At 38.7% G+C, this 26,860-nt stretch overlaps 1 protein-coding gene across 2 annotated transcripts in view; it reads left to right on the forward strand.

Annotated features, from left to right (window-relative positions):
* VIPR2 (vasoactive intestinal peptide receptor 2) overlaps positions 1-26,644 on the forward strand; it is a 64,589-nt gene extending 37,945 nt beyond the window's left edge. For both annotated transcript variants that reach the window (XM_087729878.1, XM_087729868.1), the window contains exons 5-13: positions 1,009-1,106; positions 4,929-5,070; positions 8,033-8,183; positions 9,114-9,174; positions 10,527-10,596; positions 15,860-15,951; positions 20,354-20,483; positions 20,570-20,611; positions 22,288-26,644. In XM_087729878.1, coding sequence (XP_087586004.1) covers positions 1,009-1,106; positions 4,929-5,070; positions 8,033-8,183; positions 9,114-9,174; positions 10,527-10,596; positions 15,860-15,951; positions 20,354-20,483; positions 20,570-20,611; positions 22,288-22,461 — 960 coding nt within the window. In that variant the 3' untranslated portion in view covers positions 22,462-26,644. The remainder of the gene's footprint in view (positions 1-1,008; positions 1,107-4,928; positions 5,071-8,032; positions 8,184-9,113; positions 9,175-10,526; positions 10,597-15,859; positions 15,952-20,353; positions 20,484-20,569; positions 20,612-22,287) is intronic.
* The last annotated feature ends 216 nt before the right edge of the window (positions 26,645-26,860 follow it).

Here is a 26,860-nt window from a genome sequence, read left to right on the forward strand (position 1 = left end):
TCTGTACTTGGCCTTTAAATAAAAATAAATATATTAAGTGATTTGCTTTTCCTTTTGCTATCTTAGTTTATTTAAAAGTATTGCTTCCTTGCTACTTTTTACAAACATTGTTCAAGAAGGTGAGTGATATAACCATGTGCACTAAATATAGAAATTCTCTCTGTTATACATAGCACATTCTACACTGCTATTAAAAACTTAATTTCATAACAGTAAAAAACTTTACGATTTTAATATTTTATCTAGCTTCAGTGGGAAATAATGCAGTATAATGACTTTGTTGTAGGCATAAATAAAGAAGCAGCTTAGTTCTGAGAATAGTTAGCATTATTTTGCTTGATGGCATTCAGAATAGGATTTAATGTAATATGTAGCTGCTAAATTTACAGATAACTGCAGTTAATCAGCAGACTGGGCACTTCAGTCTGCTTTTCCTCTGTTGAAAAATTTCCTTTCCAAGTTTTAGCATATAACTTTACTAAAGAGAGAAAGGGTTGTTTGGGTCACAATTTAATAAAGTATTTGAACATTTAGATTAGGAAAGTAATGAGACTTAAACATGTCTTTAAAATTAAACTCATGTATAAATGCATTCCGAAGTACACTGGAGCAGAAGGGCTGAGAGACATTCTCTCTTTCAGAGATAATCCATTCTTTCAAACTGTGGCTCATTCTTCCCAGCTTGATTATGTTTATGGAAGTTGATAAATCTCATATTTTCTTTGACCTCATTGACATTGAATAATCAGCTGAAATTGTACCAGCTTGTGTGTCCAACTTTTGAGTTCCTGAGGCTGAATTTTCTACTGAGGTCAATTGGCTTGAGATGTTGCATTGCAAAAATGTGTTGGAATAAAAGTATAACATTCTCATCACGTATCACAGAGCAAAGAGTGAAAATAATGCTATTTATTTAGCCTTCAGAGCTATTTAATGGAAAACTATATCATTTCACAGTCAATTTTACATATCAGTAAGTGGTTTCTGCATATATTTTTTTCTGTGCAGGTCAACTTCTATGTAAGGGTGAAGGCAATTTATACCCTTGGACACAGCGTATCTCTGATTGCTCTTACAACAGGAAGTATAATTCTTTGCCTTTTCAGGTATGTATTTTTCATGAGTAAATATGAACAACAATAAGATAATTTAACTGTTGTCTGGTTGCTCAGATATTTAGAAAATGCATCGGTTTTACACTTTTCTCAATTAAACAGATGACAATAATGTAATGCTAACTTGGTTTTTGCTAGCACCAGTCATATTAAAAAATTTCAAAGCACTTTACAAATTTACAGACATTACAGCCCATGTAAGAAAGAATAGTCATTTAGGAATGGATTATATAAAGCATTTTCTATTTGATTATTAAAATCAACACCTTGAATTGCTCTTGAAAATTAGTAGGATGCTGGTCTCAACACTGGACCAGTGGGCAGCCATATTTTGCAGAAGCTTCTGAGTGGTCTCCAGGGGTACTATAATCAAAGGTAATCATGAATTTGTCCAAGTGGGGTTGTAAAGGTATGGATAATTGTGCTGAAGGATAGTGCTGGGTGTGCAATGTTTTTGTTAGGCAGTGTTAGGAAAGGCAGTACTGTCTGTTGGTTTTGCCTAATTTCTGGGAGTTTTCTGAGACTGAAAGCATTCTCCAATTGGTAAAAGAATTTGCAAAATGATATTATCAGTATCATAGCTTTTCTCAGTCTCTCCGCCTTCGTGCCTTTATGTATCACTTCTACCTAATAGAATAGCCTTTATATTCTCCATTATAAACTTCACACAACTTTTCCGTTCCACTCTGCACCAAGAAAAACAAGAAAATGCATGTCTCAGATTTGGTAGAAAAGAAGTACACGTAATATGTAGAGGATAGCATGTTGTTTGTCAGAGCCTCATTCTTCTGATGAACTATTCCTATGGTGAGTTCTGCAAGCCTTTCAGTCTGCCATCAAATTTTCTCAATATTTAATTATTCAGAGACTATTCAGAGCAGATACATAACCCATAATTATATTTTGGAACATCTTTGAAAAAAATTGAGTCACCCATGGTTATCTTCTTTCTACCAGAAGATGCTACAGGCAGATCATGCATTTTCAAAACTCTTAAAACCTAATAACCCATTTAAGACAGTGTGTTATAGACATCTGAATGTTGTCCATCACCAGAAGTCAGTTATAACTAACAGATTAAGAATTTCAGAGGTGTACTCAAAACCTTCAACTTCAGTTTAAATATCCAAGTTGAGAACTCCCCAGTCTCTCTACTGAGCCAGTGGAAAGATCGAGGCTTTTTTTCAGGGGGGAACATAGGGTCTTCCAAGTCTCCCTCTAAAGAAGCCTGTTTCTCTGTTATCTACAGGGAGTGTAGGGGCCTCCTGACATACTGAGTTAAATTAGGAACCCAAATAAGTTGTAAAAATACCCTGTTCAGAATAGTTTCCCAAGCACGTAGCAAGCATCCAGTTGTTATGGAAGGCTGCAGCTGAAGCAGTTGTAAATTATCAATAATGGAAGTGAATGCAAATGGCTACGTGTGTATGTCTGTGTGTCTCTCACACATGTTGTAGGTCATCCCATACATCATGGTCATTTTTAAGGACAGAGTTTGGAAAATAAGAATGTTTCTGTAAGTTTTAACTTCTCGCAACTCAGCTGGTAACACCTCCTATCCAAGAAACATACTTTGCCCTGAAAGGTCCCAGGGATCTTTATAGAGAATGTCAATATACTGTTTAGAAAGATCAGTCACTCACCCCTGAAACACATTCACCTTTGAATGTAACCAGCAAACGTTCACCTTGCTGTGTTTAAAAAGGAGAGCAAAGAACAACTCTTCTAAGTGAAACTTTCTAAAGGAGATTTGGTAGTTAAGCAGTGCGTTAAAAATCAGAAGTTACTAATGCTGTAGGATTGTCAAAATCCTGACTTCATCCAGCAGGATTAGGATTTGAGGTCTGGATATTAGTAACACAAGAGATTATTAAAATTGTGCATTGCTGGATTTGTATTTGTGCAGTATTTTTAATAAAAGAAAACATGGAATAATGTGGACTTTAATTTAATTGTAGGTAATGTGTTCATGACAAGGAAGTGGAAATTCTTTTTCAAGTATTACGACTTGACTTCTGCGGCCCATTCTATATTGTTACGTACTGTCTGACAGAACAGAACAGATAGAGCCTCAGGGCTTTGCAGTTGTTCGCAATATCAGCTATAAACACATGAAAGGCCAAACTGTTGGGTGGGGACAGGAGAGTTGTTTGTGAAAGTTTCCATGCAGTTGCAATATTCTGTTTTGCTTTTCTTCCGAAGAACTGGACTTGATTTTAATCCTTACAGAAACATTACATGGGTTCTCATTATTAATATCTGTAAAGGGCACATTGAGAACCATTGTAAAAGGAAAGGATTTTATATCTGGCTAATCTTTTAATCTCAAAACAAAGACATTAAACATGAATATCTGTAAATACCTTGCCAGACTAAGCTGACAGCATTTTTCAAGTTACTATGGTGCCACTCCCCACATAATACTCTATGTACTTATTATGATTAAAGCTAATTGGGAACTTTCCGGCACAATATTTTCCTGTCGGAGGTTGCTAATTTGTCAGGCACATTCTTGTTTCTGCAAACTTAATTTCTAAACAGCAAAGCTAATAATTTTGATTTTGTTAAAAGAAGTTGCTTTACTCTTCTTAGAATGCACGTTTCTATTTCTTACTTTTAATGTCTAAGTTTTAATATATCATAAAGTTTTAGAAAAGTGGAAATCAAAATGATTGAAAATAAGTAGTATTTTTCAGATATTTTAAAAAAGGTTGGTTTGTTCCAACTCAGAGTGAAAATAAATTGTAGAACAGCATATTTCTACGTAACACTGACATTCTAGTTTTAATTCTGGTATTATGTCCTTTGCCGAACTGGGGGCTACCAAAATGCATCTGTTATTTATTTCCCTACACTCACTGTAACTATCCTTGCTTTGGTAGTTTCAGAATGGATTATTTAGTGGGTTTTGGTAAAAATCAAAACATGAAGACTACTTGGAAGCTGCCACTGCACACCACCATAACATCCTATTGCATCTTCATTCTTTCATTGCTCATACTTGCTAAAATGCCCTGGCTTCTGGCTTATTTCCAGGTGCAGTTCAAGGTGCTGATTTTGACCAAAAAAACCTCTTAGCAGTTTGGTTTCTGGGGATTTGCTGTAAAAAAAAAATCTGTTAAATGGGAAGATCTTGAAGGGAATGTCTTTTAAGTGAAAAGCCCTCAACTTATAACTTGCTTCCCCTCAGCACTCATTCACTTACTTGGAATATTTAATTTGTCATTTGTTTGTCAGGCTTTCACATAGCTGCTGGACTAAAGAGTAAGTTTTACATCTCACTGGATAGAAAGGATAGGCGATCTAATGTTTTGAATGCGTTTTTAATTGTTCCTGCATACACTCACATCATAGGATGAAAAGCCATTATATAGCAAAATGCAGGAGTTTTAGTTAAATAAAAAATTAAATCAGAAAACAACAGGTGAGAGCATGTCTGAAATATATCCAGGATAATCAAAGTTTTATTTGCAAGAAAAACTCTGGGATGAGTGCACACACAGAAGGATAATAATCTATGATGTTTATTGTCATCTTATGTTAAAGTGTGGGAGAAATACCACTGGGATCTTTTGGTCCGTGGTACTGAAAAGGAGTAAGAGATACTTTATTTGTATATTTTGGACAGCCTATAATGATGATGACGATGATAAAAGAAAACAGCAAGGCAGCACTGACAATATGACAGGGGAGGAAAGGGTAGGCTCTTACTCAAGGTTCATATTGCTAAGAAACGACCGGAGAGTAACAGAAGTCTATTCAAGAGCTTTTTGTCTCGAAATCTAAAATGCCTGTTTTTAAATCTCTTCTTAGAAAACTTCATTGTACTCGGAACTACATCCATCTGAACCTGTTCCTCTCTTTCATTCTAAGAGCAATCTCTGTTTTAGTCAAGGATGATATTCTCTATTCCAGCTCCAACACAGCTCACTGTCCAGAGGATCAAACCTCATGGGTAATAAACCTCATTCGCTACTTGGTATAATACTGTTGTGTCACTAAATTTTCCTCCCCGATCCTTTTAAATATTTAGGAATACCAAGCTGTCAGTGTAGACCATTCTGTAGAGAATATAATGACTAGCAAAATGGCCTCTTAGAAGTAGCCAGAGAAAGAAAGTTGCAGCAACAAGTAAGAGAAGTTAATGTTGGTTTGCATGTCCATGAAGGGACAACATGTCATCTGCCAAAACAAATCATGACCAGCTATAGCTCAGAAGAAGTATGGCCACTGCATTAAACAGCTGGGAGAGTTTAAGACAAACAGGGGTACCATCAGCTGGGAACGATTAAAGGCAGCTCATCTGGAAATGTTCCAACAGCTTTGTCCGGGGTCCAGGAATTGGACAGGTATCAATGGAGGGAGAGAAATGAGTCAGGGAATTAAATATTTGCAGGAGATATCCTTATTAACTCCTCCGTGCTTTCTGGCTCTGACAGAAGTGTTGTCATCTGCATTCTTGGCAAGCTAATATGTTGACTGCATTTTCATGCACAGGGGTTAAAAAAAATCTCAAGTCTTGCTGTTAAAAGGCTGGCCGCTATATGATATTCCCCATTCTCTGCCTCTGTTGTTTCAGTTAAAAGTGCTGCAGAAGAACCCTACAAATACTGCTGAATACCTTCTGAATTTAATTTACTACAGTATAAGCTTGTGAGAAAAAAATGGAAGGAAGTTTACATACATGCTTTATACAGTTTATATTGATAAAGCCATATTGTCCCAAAGCGTAAAGTTCTTATTAGTGACTGCCAAGCTGTATGTATGAATTTGTAATCTGGGATGTTTCTAATGATGACAAATAGGCTCTGAGTTAGTAGGCCCAAAGTAGGCAAAGTAGTTAGGCAGACTGCCAGGGGTAATCAAAAGTTCTTAGGTCCTTGAAAGATTAGTCAATGGACTCTCAAAATACTACTTGATTTCTGCAATTTCCTTTATTTTCCAGTTATTCTTGGCTGCAAAGCCTCATACGTTCCTGTTTGAATATGTCCAGTTTTGCGGACTGTTGAGTAATGTCTGTTGTGTTATATGTGGGATGCTCTGACACCAGCTCGGCAGGGCTGTTTTGTCTTGTGTTGTCTGGATGCTGCCTTTCTTACGGACCAGTTTGCCCCTTCTGTCACACGTGTGTGATGTTCCACAGTTCTGCTGCATGCACAGGTGTCTAAAAGCACACGATTCAAAATGCAGTGTAACTGGGTCCTGGATCTGAATGACACAGAGCCATAATTTTGGCTAACTCTTTACTGACAGATACCTTGGCTGTTCAGCATCTGGAAATACAGCTGATACAGGATTAGCTGCAGGAGGAAGGGAAAATATTTTGATGCGGGGTTCTGGTGTGTAGATCGAGAATATAATACAAGGGAGTACTGGAATTTAAAAGAGATATTACAAAAATTTTAGACTCTGACTGCTAATCTGGTTAGAAGTAGTCATAAGCATAAAAGCAAATTTCAACTTGCATTTTGAAATGTTTCATTTTCTCCATGTTAAATTTTCTGGCCATTACTGGTCTGCAATGGATATCCCTTCAGTGGATAAAAAGTCCAGAGGTAAGATTAGTCTTACCAAATGAGATGACTAAACTAAACTGCTCTCTGGGCTTCTTTCTGCCTTTCTCACTGGATGGTTTATCTCATCTGCTTTAAGACTTTCTCTGGCCATGCCTGTCTCTCTTCCTGAGCTGTATAAGGAGCTAGTTGGCTGGTAGGTGGCTAGCTTTCGCCAGAAACCTTGCTTGTAGGCAGCTAAAATTAGGTGAAATGAATTCCAGCCTTTGGGCTCTTACTTAGTTGTCTGTATAGGCATGTACACAGGCATGTATGTTACTTGGGATGCACCGAGATATCTGAGACACCACAAGGGGCTGATGGATAGACAGAAGTATCTCTAGGAGGTCTGTGCCCTTCTGGCTTAGCAGCTGGTGCCTGGGGTCCCTGAGGGCATCTCACTTCGTAACAGACACCTATGTTTAGACAGAGGAATCAATCACTGAATAAGTTACTTACTTAGGCATTTGGTGTACTTGGAATTTTAACAGAAACAGTGGAGGTATGAAGGGTATTTAAAATGGGGAAGGGAGTAAAGCAGGCAGAAACTGAAAGTTTTATTTAGTCCGGTTTGTTTAGTCTGTTACATTCACCATATCAACACATTTCTCAGCTCAGTGTCAGCAGAAACATTTTTGTGTTCAATTCTCTCATCCCAGATCCCTGCTGGGAAGTACCAAAGTAGCAGCAGCCAGCCCTGTGGAACATCAGCAGCACAGACATCTGAAAATTAATTCTGAAGAGCAGCACAGAGACTATAAGTATATTGGGACTTCATTTTATGATACATGCTTATGTGTTTTGTTAATTAAGAAACACTGAAGCATTTTCTAAAGGGAAAACATAATTTTTAAAGTCCAGTCAACTTTGTCTTCCAAAGATACTTAGAGTATTCATCATGTAAAGTTATATTTTTCACTGTTTCCCATTTAGCCTTGAAATATTCATAAAGCAGTTTCTTTGTTAATTTTTACTATGTTAGGAAGCCAGCTGGGATTTTGAGATATTTATTAGCCACCTAGTGTATGATCATCTGATCTAATAGCCATTCATTAACTAACCATTGCAAATGTGTGCATTTCTTAATAGCCACCACCTTTTACAATATTTATGCTATGAAGTTTTCAAAATTTCTGAGCGAATTTGCTATGAGAGCCACCTAAATATTTTTTTTATAATTCATTTTCTTTTTATATATACAATAACATTTACAATGTCTCAATTTGCTTGACTGAAGAAAAAAAGTTTCTACTGGACCTGGGTTACTAGTATTACATGGAGAGTTAAGACCTATGGGATATATTAATAACAGGATAATACAGCATCTTTCCTGCAACAACTTTGATCCCTATTCTCGTATTTCAGGTGGGCTGCAAGGCTATTTTGGTGTTTTTTCAGTATGGTGTTATGGCAAATTTTTACTGGCTCTTAGTTGAAGGACTTTATCTCCACATCCTCCTTGTGCTAATATTCTCCCCCAACAGACACTTCACAATCTACCTGCTGATTGGATGGGGTAAGAACTTAAACATTTTCCAATAATATTCTTTTTTCTGTATGTATGTGTTAGTCAGGTTCAATATTTCATACCAAGGCAGTCATGCTGTTTCTGTTGAATGGCTTCTCAGACTCGCTAATTCCTCAGTTCAGCCCCAGTATAGGCTGCAGCCGCTGGACCACGGGAGAGATTGGGCGCAAAACTGCTGAAGCACAACTGCTAGCTTGCTCCTGGGCATGGCTCTGCCCTGTGCCGATCTGCACAATGCCCAGGGCTTGTTCAGGATATAGGATGGTGCAAGGGCTGCCACCGCAAAACATAGGATACAGGCTGTCCTGATTTGGGAGGAAAAAGGAAGCTCAGCTGCACAGCCACAGGCTATGCTATGCTATTTGCCTTTTTGAAAAGCCCAATAATATTGTCCATCTGGTTTTAAGTACATGTATGCCTTTCATTTCCAGAAAGTGCAATGATATTTATACGGAGCACTTTAAAGCTTCCAGTAATAGGTGGTAATAAACATTTAGGTATTGCTGGGAAATGGGAATAAACCAGTGTGTGGGAATGGTTCCTTATGAAATGATTTACACTTCGGTTTTATATTGTAGTCCTTGGAAGTGCATTGGGAATGCATAATTTGTATCTATCTCCCTGTAGGTCACTCTGACAGCTTGAAAGAAACCTAAGAAGGGCATGTTCTTTGTGTATTAGTCATTATGGCCGCATTTTTGTAAGAAATAAACCCACTTCCCTGCAGTCTTTGATTGTAATACATTGCTTACATCGCAGCTCATCAGAGGGGCCTCTCTCTCCATTCACTAAACTGTTTACTATGTGCTGTATATTTGGGGAATAATTGGTTACTAGCAGGCTGAACTTTTTTTTTTTATTTTGTGGACTTACTTATATTTTTGTGATCATCCTCTAAACCTCTTTGGCATTTTTCAGGAACTCCTACCATATTCATTATTACGTGGACAGTGACACGGATCATTTTAGAGGACACTGGGTAAGCGTGTGGGGGAGAGAATGCTTCAAACCTCCAACTGTGCCAATACAATCCTTGCCTTGGATATGGTGGTGTTTGCACAAAGGTAGTTTGCTGTCCTGAAGGGGACAAGCACAGAACTGAAATTCCAGATGTGGCCATAAAGGGACAGGTGTTGAGGAGCTCTTCAGCATGCCGTTTATGCTTGCTGTTTATTTGAAAAACTCTAAGGGCAGGAGAGGGCAGCGAGAGGTTATGACTAGTGTTACCCCATGAGACCCACATCCAGAGCTATCTGCTTTGGAAGTCAAAATAATACTTCAAATACCAGTGGGGGTCCTTGGGTTCAGCGCTGCAATACAGTGCAGTAAGATGCTGGGCATTCTAATTTGCTGACTAGCAACTCAAAAGATTGAAATGTAGATAACTTTGGGTGTATCTAAATTACATTCCCAGAAGTGAAGCAATGTGATGTAAATATATGTAAGAAGATGCACGTAGTCAGGTAAAACTATGACTAACTAGAGCTAGGCCTGGCTCCTGGCATGGGAAAGGGAACTGAGATAAGAATTTTGTAGGAAGATCAGACTTGCTGCTCCTGCTGGCCCCAAGGAATGGGAGAGCATTCCTAGCCGTGGGACAAACAGTTTTCACACTCCTTTTTTATAACCTGACTAATATTTTTCAATTGATTCTGTAATTAAACTGAAAAATCCCGTCCTACATAACTTCTAAGTTTTCTTTGCAAGACCTCTAACATGTAAACCGAAGGCTAAGTCCTTTTTCCTTTGTCATTATGATCACGGTTAGAGGAACTCTGAAGGATATTGCCCTTGCTTAAGACTGATCTTTCAGAGCACTTATTCTCAGAGTATTTGGACCAAAAGTGCTGAGCCCACAGCGAAAATTAAATTTTCAGGTTTTCAGACAAAGTTTCAGGTTCAGTCTCACATTTTTCTAAACCAGTTCCAGCCATCTGTAACCTAAATGTCCCACAATGAATTATGTCATTTCAGTTGCATCTGTCAGTTGCTTTAGATCTTCCTGCTACCCAGAGGCTGGTGTTAAGTGCTTATTGGAAGTGTGTCCTTGCTCAAAGTGAAACTAAGCTTGGTTTCCCTGAAGGCCAGCATCCTCCATGATGTCTGATGGTACAGTCTAGTGTGCCTGATGTTTTACCTGATTTGAATATGCATATTAAAACCAGGGAAATAAAATAAAAGCAGAAGAAGATTGAATGCCAAATTCAAGGCTAGAACAGGCATTATTTTAGTGTGCTTTGACTTGTATATAAGAAATACTTCTCCTCACAGGTCTTGCTTGCCAGGTGATATTAATGTCAACATAATTTTCCCTCTTTTTTTTTTTTGTAGTTGCTGGGATACAAATGAGCATGGTGGTCCCTGGTGGGTTATACGAATACCAATTTTAATTTCTATTATAGTAAGTAAACTTTGAAGCATGAATTATAGATCAGTTCAGCATGGTGCCGTGCATATAGCCATTATTCTTTACTGCTAGTTACAGATAAGCAAGAATTCTGTTTTAATGAAAAGAAATTGTGCTGTAGGAGAAATGTTAAACAGATGCCAAGGCCATTAAAATTTGTTGCCTTCAAAATTTATCTGCCTCCTATTAAATGAGCAGTTGCTCTTATTTGTATGTTGTTCTTTCTTTAACATCTCTCCTGTTTATGAGCCTGGGGGAAGCAAAAATCTAATTATACTTTTCAATTAATTGCAGATTTGACTTTGCGTGTAAATAGATAGCCCTGCAATTGAGAATCTGATATTATTGCAGCCATAAAAAACTATGGCTGTGTATATCTTTCTTTAATTGGTAGCCTGCTGAAATATATATTGAACATGAAGTATTTGCAAAAGAATACCATTTGAGAATGTTTCATGGGGTTTTTCCTATGTGGAACTCATTAGAATTACTGGAGCAGCATAATAAAATTCCTGTTCACTGTGGTGATTGTATAATTAACTTTGGGCATAATATGCTATGGTTATATGTCCATTTCTGAAAACAGTCACAGTGCAAATTAATACGTTTCAGATACACTTGCTTTATTTTTAACATTTTAGTCAGAAAAATTAGGGCATTATTACATTACACAAGATTTCAAGAGTCCTCATTATGCTTGGGCTTGCCTTTCAATCTGTGCCTGCTGAAAATAATTTTGAGGGAACTTCTGTCATCTTCATCAGGGTGAATTCTACAGAGTAGGCATATGTGTGAAATGACATAAGGTAAGAAAAGGTGTTTTCTGATATGAAGAAATGGGCATGCAACAGAACTACAGCATGAATACGTGTACCTCAAAGGAGCTGGAGATGGTCCAGAGTGAAGAAAATATACTGAAAGATAAAAGCAAAACAAACCACCTGGTGTTTACAGAAGATGAAGGTCTATTCTCTGGGTGTTCAGTTTAAACAGCTATCTGGTAGACAGCTGAGACTTCATGTGCCAGAAAGAAGTGTTTCTCCAAAGAAGTCCTAGACCTGGAAATGGAAGTTATCCAAGTGCTCATTGGCAGACTTGAATTGCAGCTGGATCTTGGCAAAGACTGGGAAAGGAGTTGTGAGTTAAGAAAATGGAGTACTAGTCAGTCAGCAAAAGTCCAGTATATCATAAAACGTGGACCAGAATCACTGTTTGAGGCAAAGGAATGGTCGTTCTCCTTTTTTTTTTTAATGGTTGTATTACTGATTTGATACAAAGGGATTGTAAGACATAGGGAAACATTTTGAAAGTGATCTTTTCTGGCTTGCCAGGTGCACATGTTTAGGATCTGCTGTTTCCTTCCAGATATGCTTCTTCTCTTACACAGCATGTTTTAGGGATGAAAGCAACTAAAGGTGGCCAAGTGATTCTGCAGTGTGTACTGTGTGAAGCCACTTCTGCGATTAGATGATTCTTCAGTTGTTTGATCAACTACATTTTACGTTTGGGAAATTGTGCTGTGAAAGAGAGTTATAAAAGCAGTGATACTCACCCTTTCCTGCTGGATAAGTAACGTCTTGTTGGAGCATCAAACTACAACCAGCACGTTCATTGTGGCAGCTAGGATGCTATGCAAACTTACTGCTGTGCAAAGTAGAGCGTGCATTCATAGAGCAAAAGGAGCTAATGAAATGTCGTGTAAAACTGGTCATTGATGAGTGAAAAACACTACATTCACGAGAACATAATTTTCAATATACATACACCATGATAAGCCTCAACATTTCCTGTTACCTTCTAGAAAAAATAGAAGTTGAAGATTCAAATCTTTGAATAATGAGGTCAGTGCTGCCTGCCATTCAACAATGAAAACAGATCATTGCAAGTTCTTTGGATAGGTGTTGTGAAAGAGTCATGATGTTTCTCAATAAAAGAATGATGTAATTACATCACACTCACTCACACAGTGCCTTCAGTCTGCTCGAGAATGTAGAGAGACTGGAAGACTGTCAGAGAATGGTGGCAAGGATGACCAGCAATAGCAAATGGCTTCACTAGCAGGAAGGACATCTGTGTAAGCAGTCAATGCGGTGAACACAGGAAAACCCTGCAAGAATCTGAATTTCAGGAAAATAAAGGAGAGTAGAACACCTATGCTGAGAACTCTCATCGACTGTCTTCTGTAATGGCATGAAAGAAAGCCCAGAGTATGTCTGATGTTGAAAATCTTTAAGAGGAGGAAGAAGAATGAAGAAAAGAAGAGTAGGATAGAGCCTGATTGTGAGGATGATGCCATGAATATACTTTTGAAAGGCAGAGGAAATCAAGCAAAGGTTTTAAGGAACAGTGGTTTAACCGCATTAGATGTGACACGAAGTCCGCTCACTCTTCATGCCATATTCACTCTCTTCCATCAATTTCTGTGCTAACTGCAAACATTTTCACCGCTTAGAAGATGGTACTTTCTATAAGGTTATTATCCAACAGTAAACAGTATTGTGAGAGCAAGTTCTGAAGTCACTTCTCAAAGTGGGAATGGCTTCAGTTAATTCAGTGTGTCAGAAACCTCCCCTGGCATCTCCTCCTGACAATTTTGGCTTGAGAAAAGTTACTTGGCAGGCTTCCACGCTTCATGCTGTACACATTTCAGAGTTATTTAATTGAGGGACTATTCCAAACAGTTAATGTGGTGTTACCCGTATTCTCCATTTAGCAAATGCCTCCACAGCTGCCTTCTCCATACTTCCACTTGCATAAACTGCTCTCATTTGGGAAGGAGTGGTGTTCGGGTGGAAACAATACTTCTGTCACATCAGAGTACCTGGGAAATGTTTATCTTGTTATCTCACATTGCAGGTAGTGTAAGGGACTAAATAGCAAGAAAGAAGCAACATGAAGACAGTTTAAGTGATACATGCTCAAGCAATGTGTTTAGACTCAAAGACTTGGTGTCAGAAGAAGGCAACCAGCAGAAAAGGGTACCAGCAGCATCTTGCTGTTACTCCACTAGAGAGGCATCATTTGTCATCCCTCTCTTGCAGTTTCTCTGCATTCATGTTATTTGCTCATTTTCCTGTTCTTAGATGTTCATTGAACAGTATACATATTCTATTTTATTTAAAGACATTATGCTTAAATGATTTTATAGGACTGAAAAGCTACAATACTAAAAGTAAAATTCCAGGGACTACTTGTGTCATATTTTATTGAAACATACTATTCTAAATCAGATATATACTTTAAAGGATTTTAACAAATGATCAATTCAATAGTAATCTTAGAGAAATTAATTTGCTCCACTGTAGTAAGTCAGTGGCAGTTGCCACCTTTAGATCTTAATACCCATTTTCAGCTGGCTGGATTTACAAGCTCAGTAGTGCCAAGTACTGTTACAAACTCCAAACAAAAACATATGTTTTTCATTAATCCAAGATTGTGCTTACAGACAGAAAGGTATGTGTTTGAAAACAGACTTAAAAGTAATATATGAATGTCCGTCAAGAATGTGAGTCACCTGAGTGCAGTTTTGCAGATGATTTGATGCTTCAGAAACCAAATGGATGACAGTTTATTCTGTTACAGTAGAAATTAGGAATGCCTGTGAAGAACAAGTTATTCCGCCAATCCCTTTGCAAATACAGAATAAAGATTTTTTCCTTCTCCTATTTTGTGGCTAACAAATATCCAATGAAATGGAAGCTCCCTCCTTGTCCACTAATACTGGCTCCAGTGCATACGGCAAACTAAATGTATATCCCTTGGTCTGTACACTCTGCTATGGTAAGTCTGTAGATACAATCAGCAATAACAGGCTTCTGCCTGTTACTTTTATAGGAGAATTGCAAGGAAAACTTCTAAGTCAGCATCTGCCTGAAATATGTATGTTAAGTTCAGTAAAGGTCTATATTTTCTAACATTTCTTTTTTGTTCTTTTTTTTCCCAAAATATTAGATTTAATTTTCCTAATTTTTTAATTAATCCTGGTCAGTTTCTGTCACTTTCCTTCACCTGTCATTTGAAACAAAATATTAAATACAGAGGGGCATGCAGTTGCTATGGTCATAGTTTATTTATTAACATCACAAGTTGTACTGGGTATGTCAGAGAAGACACGGAAGTTCACTGACCTTGAAAAGCTCACAGCCAAATTGTTAAAACTGGAAAAAGAAGAGTTCCAGCAATGCATCAAGGCAGAGACTGGAGGTTTATAGCAGTGAGGCAGGCACTGTCTGGTGGGGTACCCAGCCTCCTGATTTGGGGCTTTGGGATGGGCTTAGTTAAAAACAATAAAATGCTCATTTTCACAGTGATAGAAATTTTTCTCTAGGTTGGTTTCTTCTAAAATGTGTGCATTTGATGCAGCTGTTTATGTAGCTGTAGCTGTAGTTTTTAGCTGACATTGCTGCTGTGAGGGTGTGGATTCCAAGTGTTCCCTCACTTTAGTACGGCCATGCTATATTGAGTGTGTGGTTTTCTAGAGCACACCAAACAAACACAAGATGCCAAAAGCCAAGGATGAAGAAATAATGGGAGTGAGACTTAGGATCTACTGAGTTTTATACTTCAGTTTTCTAGATTGATCAGGATCTGATCATAATTTTTTTTTATGGAAGTGCCTTTCTATGAAATAAAATAATACTGCTGTTCTGTCTCAGAGGGCTGTCACAAGAATTAGACTGCAAGGATTCAGTTCTTTCAGTGATAATATCTGCATCAATACCCAAGACAGACTGGTATGTGTGACAGGCCCTTTCTATGCTTGATTGGAGTGCACAGATCACCTGTGCAGCAATCTTCTCTTCCCCTAATTCAGGCTGAAAATATTAAAAATCAAGGCAAGAGGCAAGAGAGGGCCAGCACTGTGTATGGGACTCACATTTTCCTTTGGGCTTCCAGTTGTGAATCCACATGACAATTTAGGACAATGCTTCATTGCACCAAATCACATCCCATGTCCCGTCCTGCTAGGAAACCTGCCTTCAGCTGAGGAAGGAGGGCATTTCTGACATCTGGGGCTTTCAAAGGCTTTTGCCAGCCAGACTAGAACTGGTGGCCATGCAGAGGTGTGCCGGACATAACAAACCTAGTGAGGCAGAAAACAGACAATCAGGTTGACAAGTGTAGAGCTTGATGTGTTCTGGCAGGAGGTACAGGACGCCCACTGCTGAGTTGATTTGTCTGACTTGATAAGCATTTCTTTGTGCTGCGTATTCAGTGCAGAAGTCAGAAATCACCATTATATTTGTTTTCTTTGCAGGTGAATTTTATACTTTTCATTAGTATTATAAGAATCTTACTGCAGAAGTTAAGATCTCCAGATGTTGGAGGAAATGACCAGTCACAGTACAAGTGAGTCATATTTTTAGATATTATGTACAGAACCAAAATCTCTGTAAGATTTCCTCTGCTGAAACCTGCTACCAACAATTGCTGTGATACTATAATTACATTTAATTCAGAAGTACTTTTAGATGTGGTTTAATAAAGATCTTATCACTATGCTGAAATAGAGACGAACATAATTTTTTTTGTCAAACACTAAATTCAATAAAAAATGCGCAATTTCATAAAGACCAACAAGCGATTCTTGAATTTGAGTTTAATCCATGAATGAATAAGCTGATACAAAAAATATTTCGTTCATTTCATTTCAACATAACAAAAGTTTCAAGATCAAAACACTTTGCTTCAACCTTCTTAAAAACATATTTTTTCATTTTTTATTTCTAAAATACTTTTTGTTGTAATATTTACACATATTTTAAGAGCTGGAAAGAAGTTACGTTGTTCCCAAAAAGTAAAAAATGAAATATAATGGTTTATGTTGATTTAAAATAGCATTGTAATTTTTTTAGAGGAAAACGAGTGTTTCTGATTTAGATCAACTTCATTTATGTTTAGGCTTTCTTCTTTTGTGTTTTGGTTTGAGCATCAAATCCTAACATCCATTGTTTCCACAGTTTTAGAGTCAAGGAATGTTGGGGGGTAATTTAAATACATTGCTAAAATTGGATTTGTTCTTTATTATATTGCCATATCAGTTATTGTATTATAATAGCTGCTGGCTACTGTAATACAGAATCAAGAGTCTGTTGTAGTAGGTCTTATTTTAAAGCTCAGGTATGGACACTGAGTTTGACACTTCAGGATGTTAATATGATATTTCAATGACAAAACCTAACATAAACACCGAAAGTTCAAAACCATGCAAGTGGCCTTTGAAAATGTGCTCCTGGATAACACCTTTTCTTCATTTAAAAAATGCTGAATTCCTATTCTAAAAGCAGATAAAACATAGAATCATAGAATCATAGAATCGTTAAGGTTGGAAAAGACCCTTAATATCATCGAGTCCAACTGTTAACCTAGCACTGCCAAGTCCACCACTAAACCATGTCCTCGAGCACCACATCTACCTGTTCTTTAAATACCTCTAGAGATGGAGACTCAACCACTTCCCTGGGCAGCCTGTTCCAATGCTTGACCATCCTTTTGGTGAAGAAGTTTTTCCTAATATCCAACCTAAACTTCCCCTGGCACAACTTGAGGCTGTTTCCTCTCATCCTATTGCTTGTTACTAGGGAGAAGAGACCGGCCCCCACCTCGCTACAACCTCCTTTCAGGTAGTTGTAGAGAGCAATAAGGTCTCCCCTCAGCCTCCTCTTCTCCAGGCTAAACAACCCCAGCTCCCTCAGCCGCTCCTCATAAGACTTGTGCTCCAGACCCTTCACCAGCTTCGTTGCCCTTCTCTGGACACGCTCCAGCACCTCGATGTCCTTCTTGTAGTGAGGGGCCCAAAACTGAACACAGTACTCGAGGTGCGGCCTCTCCAGTGCTGAGTACAGGGGCGCTATCACCTCCCTAAATGGTGTCACCTCCACACATGGTATGCTAAAGTACAGCATATCTTTAAAGCTAAGAGAACTAGGACCTTATGTGTTTTGTAAACAATGTGATGCAAAAAGTGAAGAATTCTGATGTGCCATAGAAAAGGTGACACGACTAGATTGACCTAAGGCTTTGCTTCACAGAGCTACAAGAGTCCTTTTTTGTGTTTGCTGCTTGAATTAACTAAACGTGTGGGAGAACCAAATCAACCTAGATGACACTATGCAGTTTCCACATTATTATTTAGCACAGTGACTGACCTATGGGCAGGAAATCCCCTCAGGTTCACTTCTTGTGATAGGAACTTTTCTTTGTGTCTGTGTGCTATTTATGTATTTTATGAAAATGAGGCATTCCCTTCCTATCAGTCCCATCATTTTCCACAGATTACTGTAGCACTTCATAGTATAAAATGTTCATTAACAGCAAGCTTGTCCTTCATTATTCAGCCCTGTGAATTCTTTGCTTTTAGCATTTGATTGCCTGATTAAATTTGGATTAGATGGTCTTTAGCCGATACCCATGGGAATGGTAGATTAGCCTCCTTAAGAAATACTGCATCTACAGAGCAAATTAAAGGTCTGGAAGGGTTGTTTTTCAAAATGCAAATGCATTTTCTAAAATTCAGAGAAGAATAAGGCTATTTTATCTGTCCCTTTCCTTCATTAAAGTGTAAGTGCAGTATAGAGAAAGCAACAGCAGCTAGACAAAAATTATTAAAAAAAGAATGGAGTGAAAGTGAAATATGAGTCTAAAATTAATACTACTGATGCAAGTCACCATTTTTCTTCCCTTCCTCTGTCCCACTTGCTTGTACCTGGCTCCATCCTTTTTGTTGGTCATTTTACTTTTGCAGTGGGTAAGGTTAAGTTTGAATAAAATCATTTTTCCATTTCACTTGGGAAACCAGGAAATTTGCTGCCATCGTCATCTCCTCCAGTTGTAAATGAATTTCTTCTGCTAAGGAAATCCTATTTGTCCCACTTACTGCTATCACCGTTAGATGTGAGGGTTTTACTATTTTTGAGAAACTTTGCTGTCAGAACTGATTATCTCCACATAAACAGATGCAGCCTCTGGGACATGAACAGAGGAAGGCCATGAAGACTGACACAGAAAAAAATAAAACTGCTTGAAATACCTTGACTTTTCTGTTAAAATAGGTGAATTCACAACAGCATGCTTTCATTGTTGAATCAAGTTATGTTCATCAAGACAGTGATGAATTATGGGACTCAACATTGTAACTTCTTGAATTTTATCTGATACCAGACATCCATAATCATGCATGACTGGCCCTGTATAATATATAAAACTGATGTTATTAGAGTGAAATAAGTGACAGATAAGGGATAACTAGCAATTCATCATTTCAGTGGTTTCCCAGGCAGTTTGTCAGAGCTGCTCTGCTTAATAATTTAAAGTTCTCCTTCCTTAACTTCAGTAGTGTCTTGTGCTAAAATGTATTATGTAATTGACAACAATAAAAATTAGTTAATGTTATATGCTTAATATCACCAGTATAGTTATGAGATTTTAGTATTTGGGGGTAAATCTGAAATTGCTCATGAAAATCTGACAGTTGAGATTATTCTGGATTACATTTCCTAGATACTGTTTGCATACTGTGTATGTGCAATGTACAGGCTAACCATACAGTTGCACATTTAAAAGAAATGAACATAAATTAATTTCAAGAGAGAGACTTTACCTTCCATACGAGGGGATCTGTCTGTATGACTTTGCAGGAAGGCACTCTGAACCCTTTATGCCAGGTAAAAAATATCTTGGGAGATCTGATGGCAGCTCGTGACACTTTGTCAAATGTGGTCCTGTGGAATAATGCAGTAAAACCCCACCCCCAAAAACTGTGCCACGAAACCAGGCTGGGAACTGAATGTGTGTCGAAAAGACCCAGCAGAGGGCAGGTCCTACACCCCACTGCTCTCCAGAGGGCAGCTGAAAAAGAGTCTTTCGCTTTAGAGAGGCTGTCCTGGTTTTGGCTGGAATAATGTTCTTCTTAGTAGCTGGTATAGTGCTGTGTTTTGGATTTAGCATGAGAATAATGTTGATAACACACTGCTGTTTTAGTGTTGCTGAGTAGTGCTTACACCAGTCAAGGGCTTTCCAGCTTCCCCTGCTCTGCCCGGTGCACAAGAAGCTGGGAGGGGGCACAGCCAGGGCAGCTAATCCGACTGGCCAAAGGGCTATGCCATACCCTATGGCGTCATGGCCAGTATATGAGCTGGGGGAAGAAGAAGGAAGGGGGGGATGTTCGGCGCAATGGCGTTTGTCTTCCCAAGTCACCGTTACGCGTGATGGAGCCCTGCTTTCCTGGGGATGGCCGAACACCTGCCTGCCCATGGGAAGTAGCGAATTAATTCCTTGTTTTGCTTTGTTTGCGTGCGCAGCTTTTGCTTTACCTATTTAACTCTTCTATTTTTATTTTACTTCAATTATTAAACTGTTCTTATCTCAACCCACGAGTTTTCTCCCTTTTACCCTTCCGATTCTCTCCCCCAACCCACCAAGGGGAGAGTGAGCGAGTGGCTGCGTGGTGCTTAGTTGCCGGCTGCAGTTAAACCACGACAGAGGCCTCGCAGTCTTTTGCCAGCTTTTGGAAGAGTGCAGGGTCAACAAGATCAAGTATAACATGGAATTGCAGACGTTAATTTATGAGGTTACTATATGGCTAATCTCACAGCAAGCCTGAAAGGAAAACAATTTGCAATAAATGACTCTAAGACTGTTTATAAATCTGAAGTCATATGAGGTTTATGTAAACGACATTGCATCAGTTTCTTATCTTAGTAAAACTAAAGCTTATCATTAAACTCCAGCTTTTTCTCTTTTATTTACCCAGGAGACTTGCAAAATCCACGTTGTTGCTTATTCCGTTATTTGGAGTTCACTACACAGTGTTTGCTCTGTTTCCTGACCGCAGTTCCAATAATTATAAAATAATCTTTGAGTTGTGTTTGGGATCTTTTCAGGTAAATTTTAAAGGTTTTGTTCAAAAGAAGTTTTATTGACCTAGGTTGGTGCTGCCTACTAACTAAGGAATATTGTCTCTTTCCAGGGGTTGATTGTTGCAGTCCTGTATTGTTTTTTGAACAGTGAAGTAAGTCTCACCTTTCCTGCTGAGGATGTTAAATATTGTTTTCAGTAAATGTATAAGTGCCCCTATAATTCCACTCTGATACATGAAGCTGGTTTAGAAGATGCTTGCGTTCCTATTTATAGAATATATATGTGGCAGTTTCTACGCAACAGGAGAAATTAGTGTATTTGGGTGAAGAGTTAAGAGCTGTTTGAAATCTAATTCCTTGCAAACCAAGGTGTTAGTAAGTGTGTCTTCTGTTATTTAACATGATCTAGTTATAGCTCTGTTACAAGCAATGTGGATTGTGCAAGTGAGGTGCAATAAGTCTAGAAATTTATCCAAAACTTGAAACACCATTTAGTAAGTATTTAGGGGTGATCTTCTGACAGAATCTAACCCCCAGATTTTCAGAAGCACTCAGCATGTAGCAGCTTTCCTGATCTCAACTGAGAAAGGTGCAAGGAATTCCTTTCAATGCAAGCCACTTTTTAATGTAGAATATACATTAAACAGCATGCAGTGTCTGACAGGAAGAATCTGTCTGAAGGAGACACCCACTTGCACAGGGAATTGACATTCAGGTCTCCTGAGTGCTATTCTGATCTTTGATACTCATGCGATGCCCGATTTTGGGCTAATCATTTGATTCTATGCTTTAACTACATGTGATTAATAGCTAGATACCAAAAGCTAGTGTTGCAGCACAAGTGATACAAAACTGATTTTGAAAGTGGCCTTGGGACATCTCCTCACAGACAGTGTAGACAGTCTTTGCCTCAATTTTGTAATCTTTGTAAAACTGATTTGATACCCTAGAGGGAAGGGAAGCCATCCAGAGAGACCTTGACAGGCTTGTGGAGTGGGCCTGTGTGAACTTCATGATGTTCAACAAGGCCAAGTGCAAGGTCCTGCACCTGGGTCGGGGCAGTCCCCAATATCAGTACAGACTGGGGGATGAAGGGATTGAGAGCAGTCCGGCAGAGAAGAACTTGGGGATACTGGGGGATGAAAAATTGGACATGAGCCGGAAATGTGTGCTTGCAGCTGAGAAAGCCAATCGTGTCCTGCATTAAAAGAAGCGTGGCCAGCAGGTCGAGAGAGGTGGTTGTCCTCAGTACAAGAACAACATGGACCCGTTAGAGTGAGTCCAAAGGAGGGCCACAAAAATTATCAGAAGACTGGAACACCTCTGCTATGAAGGGAGGCTGAGAGAGTTGGGATTGTTCAGCCTGGAGAAGAGAAGGCTTTGGGGAGACCTTATTGCAGCCTTTCAGTATAAAAAGGGGGGATTATAAGGAAGATGGAGAAAGTTTTTTTAGCAGGTCCTGTAGTGACAGGACAAGGGGTAATGGTTTTAAACTGAAAGAGGTAGATTTAGATTGCATGTAAGGAAGACATTTTTTCTATGAGGGTGGTGGAGACACTGGAACAGGATGCCCAGTGAAGTTGTGGATGCTCCATCACTGGAAGTGTTCAAGATCAGGTTGGTTGCTTTGAGCAACCCGATGTAGTAAAAGATGACCATGCCCGTGGCAGGGGGGTTGGACTAGATGATCTTTAGAAGTCCCTACCAACCCAAACCATTCCCTAATTCTATTCCTAGACATTCCCATTTGACAGCCAATAAACATGAAAAAGTTCCTCATGTAAAAGAACATTTTCAGCTCATCTTGTGCATTTTCTTTTTAACACAGGTGCAAGGGGAGCTGAAAAGAAAATGGCGGAGTTTGTGCTGGAAGCAGACAGCTGGCAGAGATTACGGACTCCACAGCTCTTCGATTTCTCGAAATGGATCAGAAAGCGTTTCTCAGCTCCACCGGAATTCAAGGGCTCAGTCATTTATGCAGACAGAGACCATCATGATATAAATCAGCTAGGTCCCCCAAAACATGAAAAACTGTGGGATGTGTCATTCATCATGCAGCTTGATGTAATATTTTATAAAATGTACAGTTTAATGCTTTGCTTTTCTACATGTTGGTATTTGGGAAATTGGTTTGTGCAGCCAACCAGTTAATAACAGAGACACCTGCCCCATGGATGTTTTCTGTTTTTTTTAAATGGTATTCATATTAATTCTGATGTTCTCTTGCCGTTTACTAGCCGTAACTATTCAAAAACTCATTTACTATAATGGTCCCTTTACCCTCCAACATGTCTACAAGATAGATGTATGGTATCCTGTTCAATGCAGACTGCTTTGGTCCATGTTGAAAAGGTTAAGATGGGAAGTAAGAAAATTTCTTACACTTTATTTATACATAAGGAAACATTTCTTTCCTTAAGGATTAGGAAATTCTTTCCTAAATATGGAAAACACAATAAAAATAAAGAAATGTAAGACTAATTAACTGCACTGGGAGTTTAGTGTACTAACCCAGGAAATCATTAACATTATTTATACAGAGGGAATAAAGGTAGTACTTCTCAGCTAATTCTATACATTTCAGAGATTACTTTCTACAGAGTTTGATTCCAATCCTGTTGTTCCTTTCAAAAGTGCCTGGTTTTATGTTTGGGTGCAGAAAGTAGGGCTGCCTTTGTAGTCCATACAGAAAAGGCTACTGTAATAGTAAATCAGCATTTTCCAGTAGTGCTATTGCAATCACCAGTTGTTCTCTTCTGTTTAAAATCAGAGAGATTTGTGTTGATCTTTTATTAAACAATTTTCTGAAGAGGTGCTTTATTGCTAGAGCAGTCTGGCATAGGATAAACAGCCTTGGATAGCATATTACCTATTGAAAATATCATATTTATATAATATTTTCATTGAAATATGTCTCTAGAACTACATACTTGGCAGCTAAAACAAGGAACATTGCAATAAAGTTACAGCTCTTATTTAAGGAATAATGTAAAATCTGTTAGCTTAGTTGTATTCTGTATCTGTCTGAGACCATTTAAAATTTAGTCCCGAGCATGACTCCAGCAAAAAAAAATTAGACAGAATCCCTAAAAACTACCATAAAAGGCATAAATAGAAGGAATTCTCAACAACGCCAAGCCTCTTATGTAGCCACTTTATAAAACAAAGACATAGAACTGACAGATTCTTATAAATATACACAGAACATCTGCACTCTTCAAAAGAAATAAACCCCATGATGTTTACTTCGCATGTCATGTTTAACCATGTCCACTCTAAATAGCAAGTGGGAATAATATATACTTGCATGAGTACCTCTGATCCATAACAGTAATAGCCCCAAAATTTCAGATAACAGATTGCATGGAGCTAGCAGAATCCAAAGTCCATAATATTGCCAGGTAGAGGGAGGAGCAGCAACAAGGGCATGTCTTGGCAGGCAGACACATTCTTGAAAACGTTACCAGTACTGGGAATATTGTTGGCAGCCGTCCAAGTGTCCATAAAGCTCTTGGTCTGATTTAATTTAGCTATTTATCAGTTAAACACAATTTATTTTAATGGGATTACCCCGGAGTGATACAAAGTTATGTCAGACCAAAGATGGCAAAGGCCCCGTGGTTCACATGAGCACTGCAGAACAGGTAACTCCGTGAATGTTACATGACACTGAACTTTTCGTAGTAGGTATCATTTGAGTTAAACAGTAATCACTTGATGAATTTTTACTTTGCCAAATTTGACTTTAAAGAAGCTATTGATCACCTCCAGTCATTCAGAGTGTTTTCTGCTGTCACTTGGTGAAGTAACTATGAGATTCTGGAATGAAGTAGGCTGCCCAATGACAGTCCCGTGGGATCTAAAGATATGCCCCTACATGTGTATTTAAACTAAATACATTCCCAAAGGCTTTAGACTCAGAAACCACTGTGAAACTTTAATATTTTTCCTGGGTCTCTGAACAACCTTATCAACAAACTCTTAACTGCAAATATATGAAGACACATTGGAGCTTTGGGGGCTGCTCCTGTACCTAAATTAAAATCATCCGTGCACTTAGGCTCCTTTGAAGTGGCATTGGGACTGCTCGGCTCCCTGGGATGTGACGTGCAGGGTGGACTTTTTTCCCCAAATTTCTAGGGTAGAAAGGCATACTTGACAAGCATTCAAGCGTACTCATCTTTATGTTCAAAGGAGGTTCTTTGAGTTGGCATACAGACAGAGTGATGGTATAGAAAGTAGAGATTTCAAGCAATCAGTTCCCTCAGTCTGTCCTGCATGATGCATCACCAATTATGTGTGTTTATAATTCATTGTATCCTAGAGAAAACTGTCTTTGTTCTAATTAGGTGAGCATGGAGAAAATCTGCATTTTAATGATTTCTGGATTATAAAACAGAAAAGCTTACATAAGAAAATACATTTTAAGTTGCAACGAAACAGCATAGTTTCCTTTAACAGGGCACAGATGCATTTGGACTTGATTCAGCCTTTCCTGGAGGGAGTAATGCCACCTGAGACCATGAAGTTGCACCGGTGGGAGAACATAGATGGTATCACAAAGTCTGTAAAGCACTCCGTGGCCATGAGAAGAATGGCACACAAGCCAGAGAGGCTTATATTTTTCTTTCAAACCAGTGAAAAGTGCGGTACTTTGTAGAACCTCGTCCCTCTATTAAAAATCATAGAATCTAATACAGAAAATATGTTTTCTGTGAAACAGTTTAACTTCCTAATGCTTTGTGCAAGGATTTTCATGTCAGTAAAGGCCCAGAGGGCACTGTGCTCGCTTGCTTTTACTCCCAGAAAATTCTGATTTCCAAATAATTTTATGCAAAGTGACAGCATCAACCCCATCATCACCTGGTTGACTTTCAGGTGCCTTTTCACACACAGATACACATCATATTAAAATGTATGTAAAAGCTGCAAAACACACTGACAAATTTAGTACTTGACCAACGTTTTGCATCTTTACGACACCCAGAAACAAGATAGCTTCTCATGACTTTGTGTTTCATTGCATTTTGCACAGGGGTGTGGAGTTAAACGCTCCTGCTCTGTGCTGTGGTGACTCTAAGAGTCAAAAGGACAGCGCAAGAAAACATCATTTGGCCTTCTGTCGTCCCTAAACCTAGTTCTCGCTCAGTCCTAGCAGCATCAGGAGAGGAGGCAGAGGCAGCAAGACAAGCATATGCTTTCCCAGCACAGCCTTGTCGCATAGGGCTCCTCTCTTTATTCCTTTACTGGCCTTTGATTGCATCAGGGTCCAAACTGAGTTGTAAAGTCTTCAGAGCAGGAAACCTGGTTTTTTGTCCCCATTGAAAAGGCAGTAGCACATCATGTAAAGTTACTGAACAAGAATGGTGATACAATTCACTTTCGTACTGCGGTTAATCGTACTTTACTTCCCTTGGAGCTGCCAGGGCAGCGCCATTCATTCTGAGTGATTTTTATCATTACTTGCTGCTGATCCCTGAGGGACGCAGTGATGAGTTACGCTCCAATTGCTAACCATGATCAAAGTCTAAATATATAGCAAGCGTTGACTTAAATTTTCCTCTGTAGAGTTGATTTCAGCTATGTGCTCAATAAACTCAGGTGAAATTCATCTGCCCTGATTTCAGTAGCTAAAAGCTGGTGTCTGTCTCTGAGCTAAAGACTCTTTGTAAGTGCCTTCCATAGTCATCACAGAGAAACAGGCACCAGCTGAAGGTGATTCATCCCATGTAGGGATGAGGTAGGTAAGCTGAATCACCTTGTTCTCTATCCTTACTACAAAATGAGCCGAGGGTAGCTGGCTAGTACTTAGATTTCTCACTCTACATCTAAAATCAGGTAAGATAAATCTCTCTAGAAGAGGCCTTTCAGTTATCTGGCTAATATTACCCAGGTACTCCTTTCTAAGGCATGTAACTTGGGTTGGCCAAAGTTATCCTCTGAGAAATGTGCATGAGGATTCAAAAGTTCAGCCAATGGAGGATCCCTCCGTTCATTTGCTAGGGTGTCCCTGTGGCTGACTGCCTTCCGTGGTAATGCCAATAGCCTTATGTCCCGTTTTCATTTGCCTCGCTACAGCTTTCAACAATTGTTTCTTGTTTTGGGTTAGGTGTTTGGCTTTTCGTCTTTTGTAGAGGGGTCATACGCTAAAACAAAGTGCTTTAGAGTACCAGAAATTTTCTTTATGTAAAGTCTCTTGAAAATCACTCTTTAAATCATGTCTTGATTTCTTCTCTGAGAAACTAAACGTCAAATATTTCAAATTCTGTCAGAGAGGCATTTTCTCAAATATTCTTCCTGATTCTCTTCTGTGCCCCTTTCCATTCATAATAGCTTCAGCTAAGAGAAGCAAAGAAAGTTTTTTTTTTCAGTATCTGCTCCTTCAGGAGTGCACACCATTG

The sequence above is a fragment of the Nipponia nippon genome, unplaced genomic scaffold (assembly GCF_047370975.1).
Source record: "Nipponia nippon isolate SJK-2023a ecotype South Korea unplaced genomic scaffold, ASM4737097v1 scaffold_1, whole genome shotgun sequence".
NCBI classification, from domain to species: domain Eukaryota; kingdom Metazoa; phylum Chordata; class Aves; order Pelecaniformes; family Threskiornithidae; genus Nipponia; species Nipponia nippon.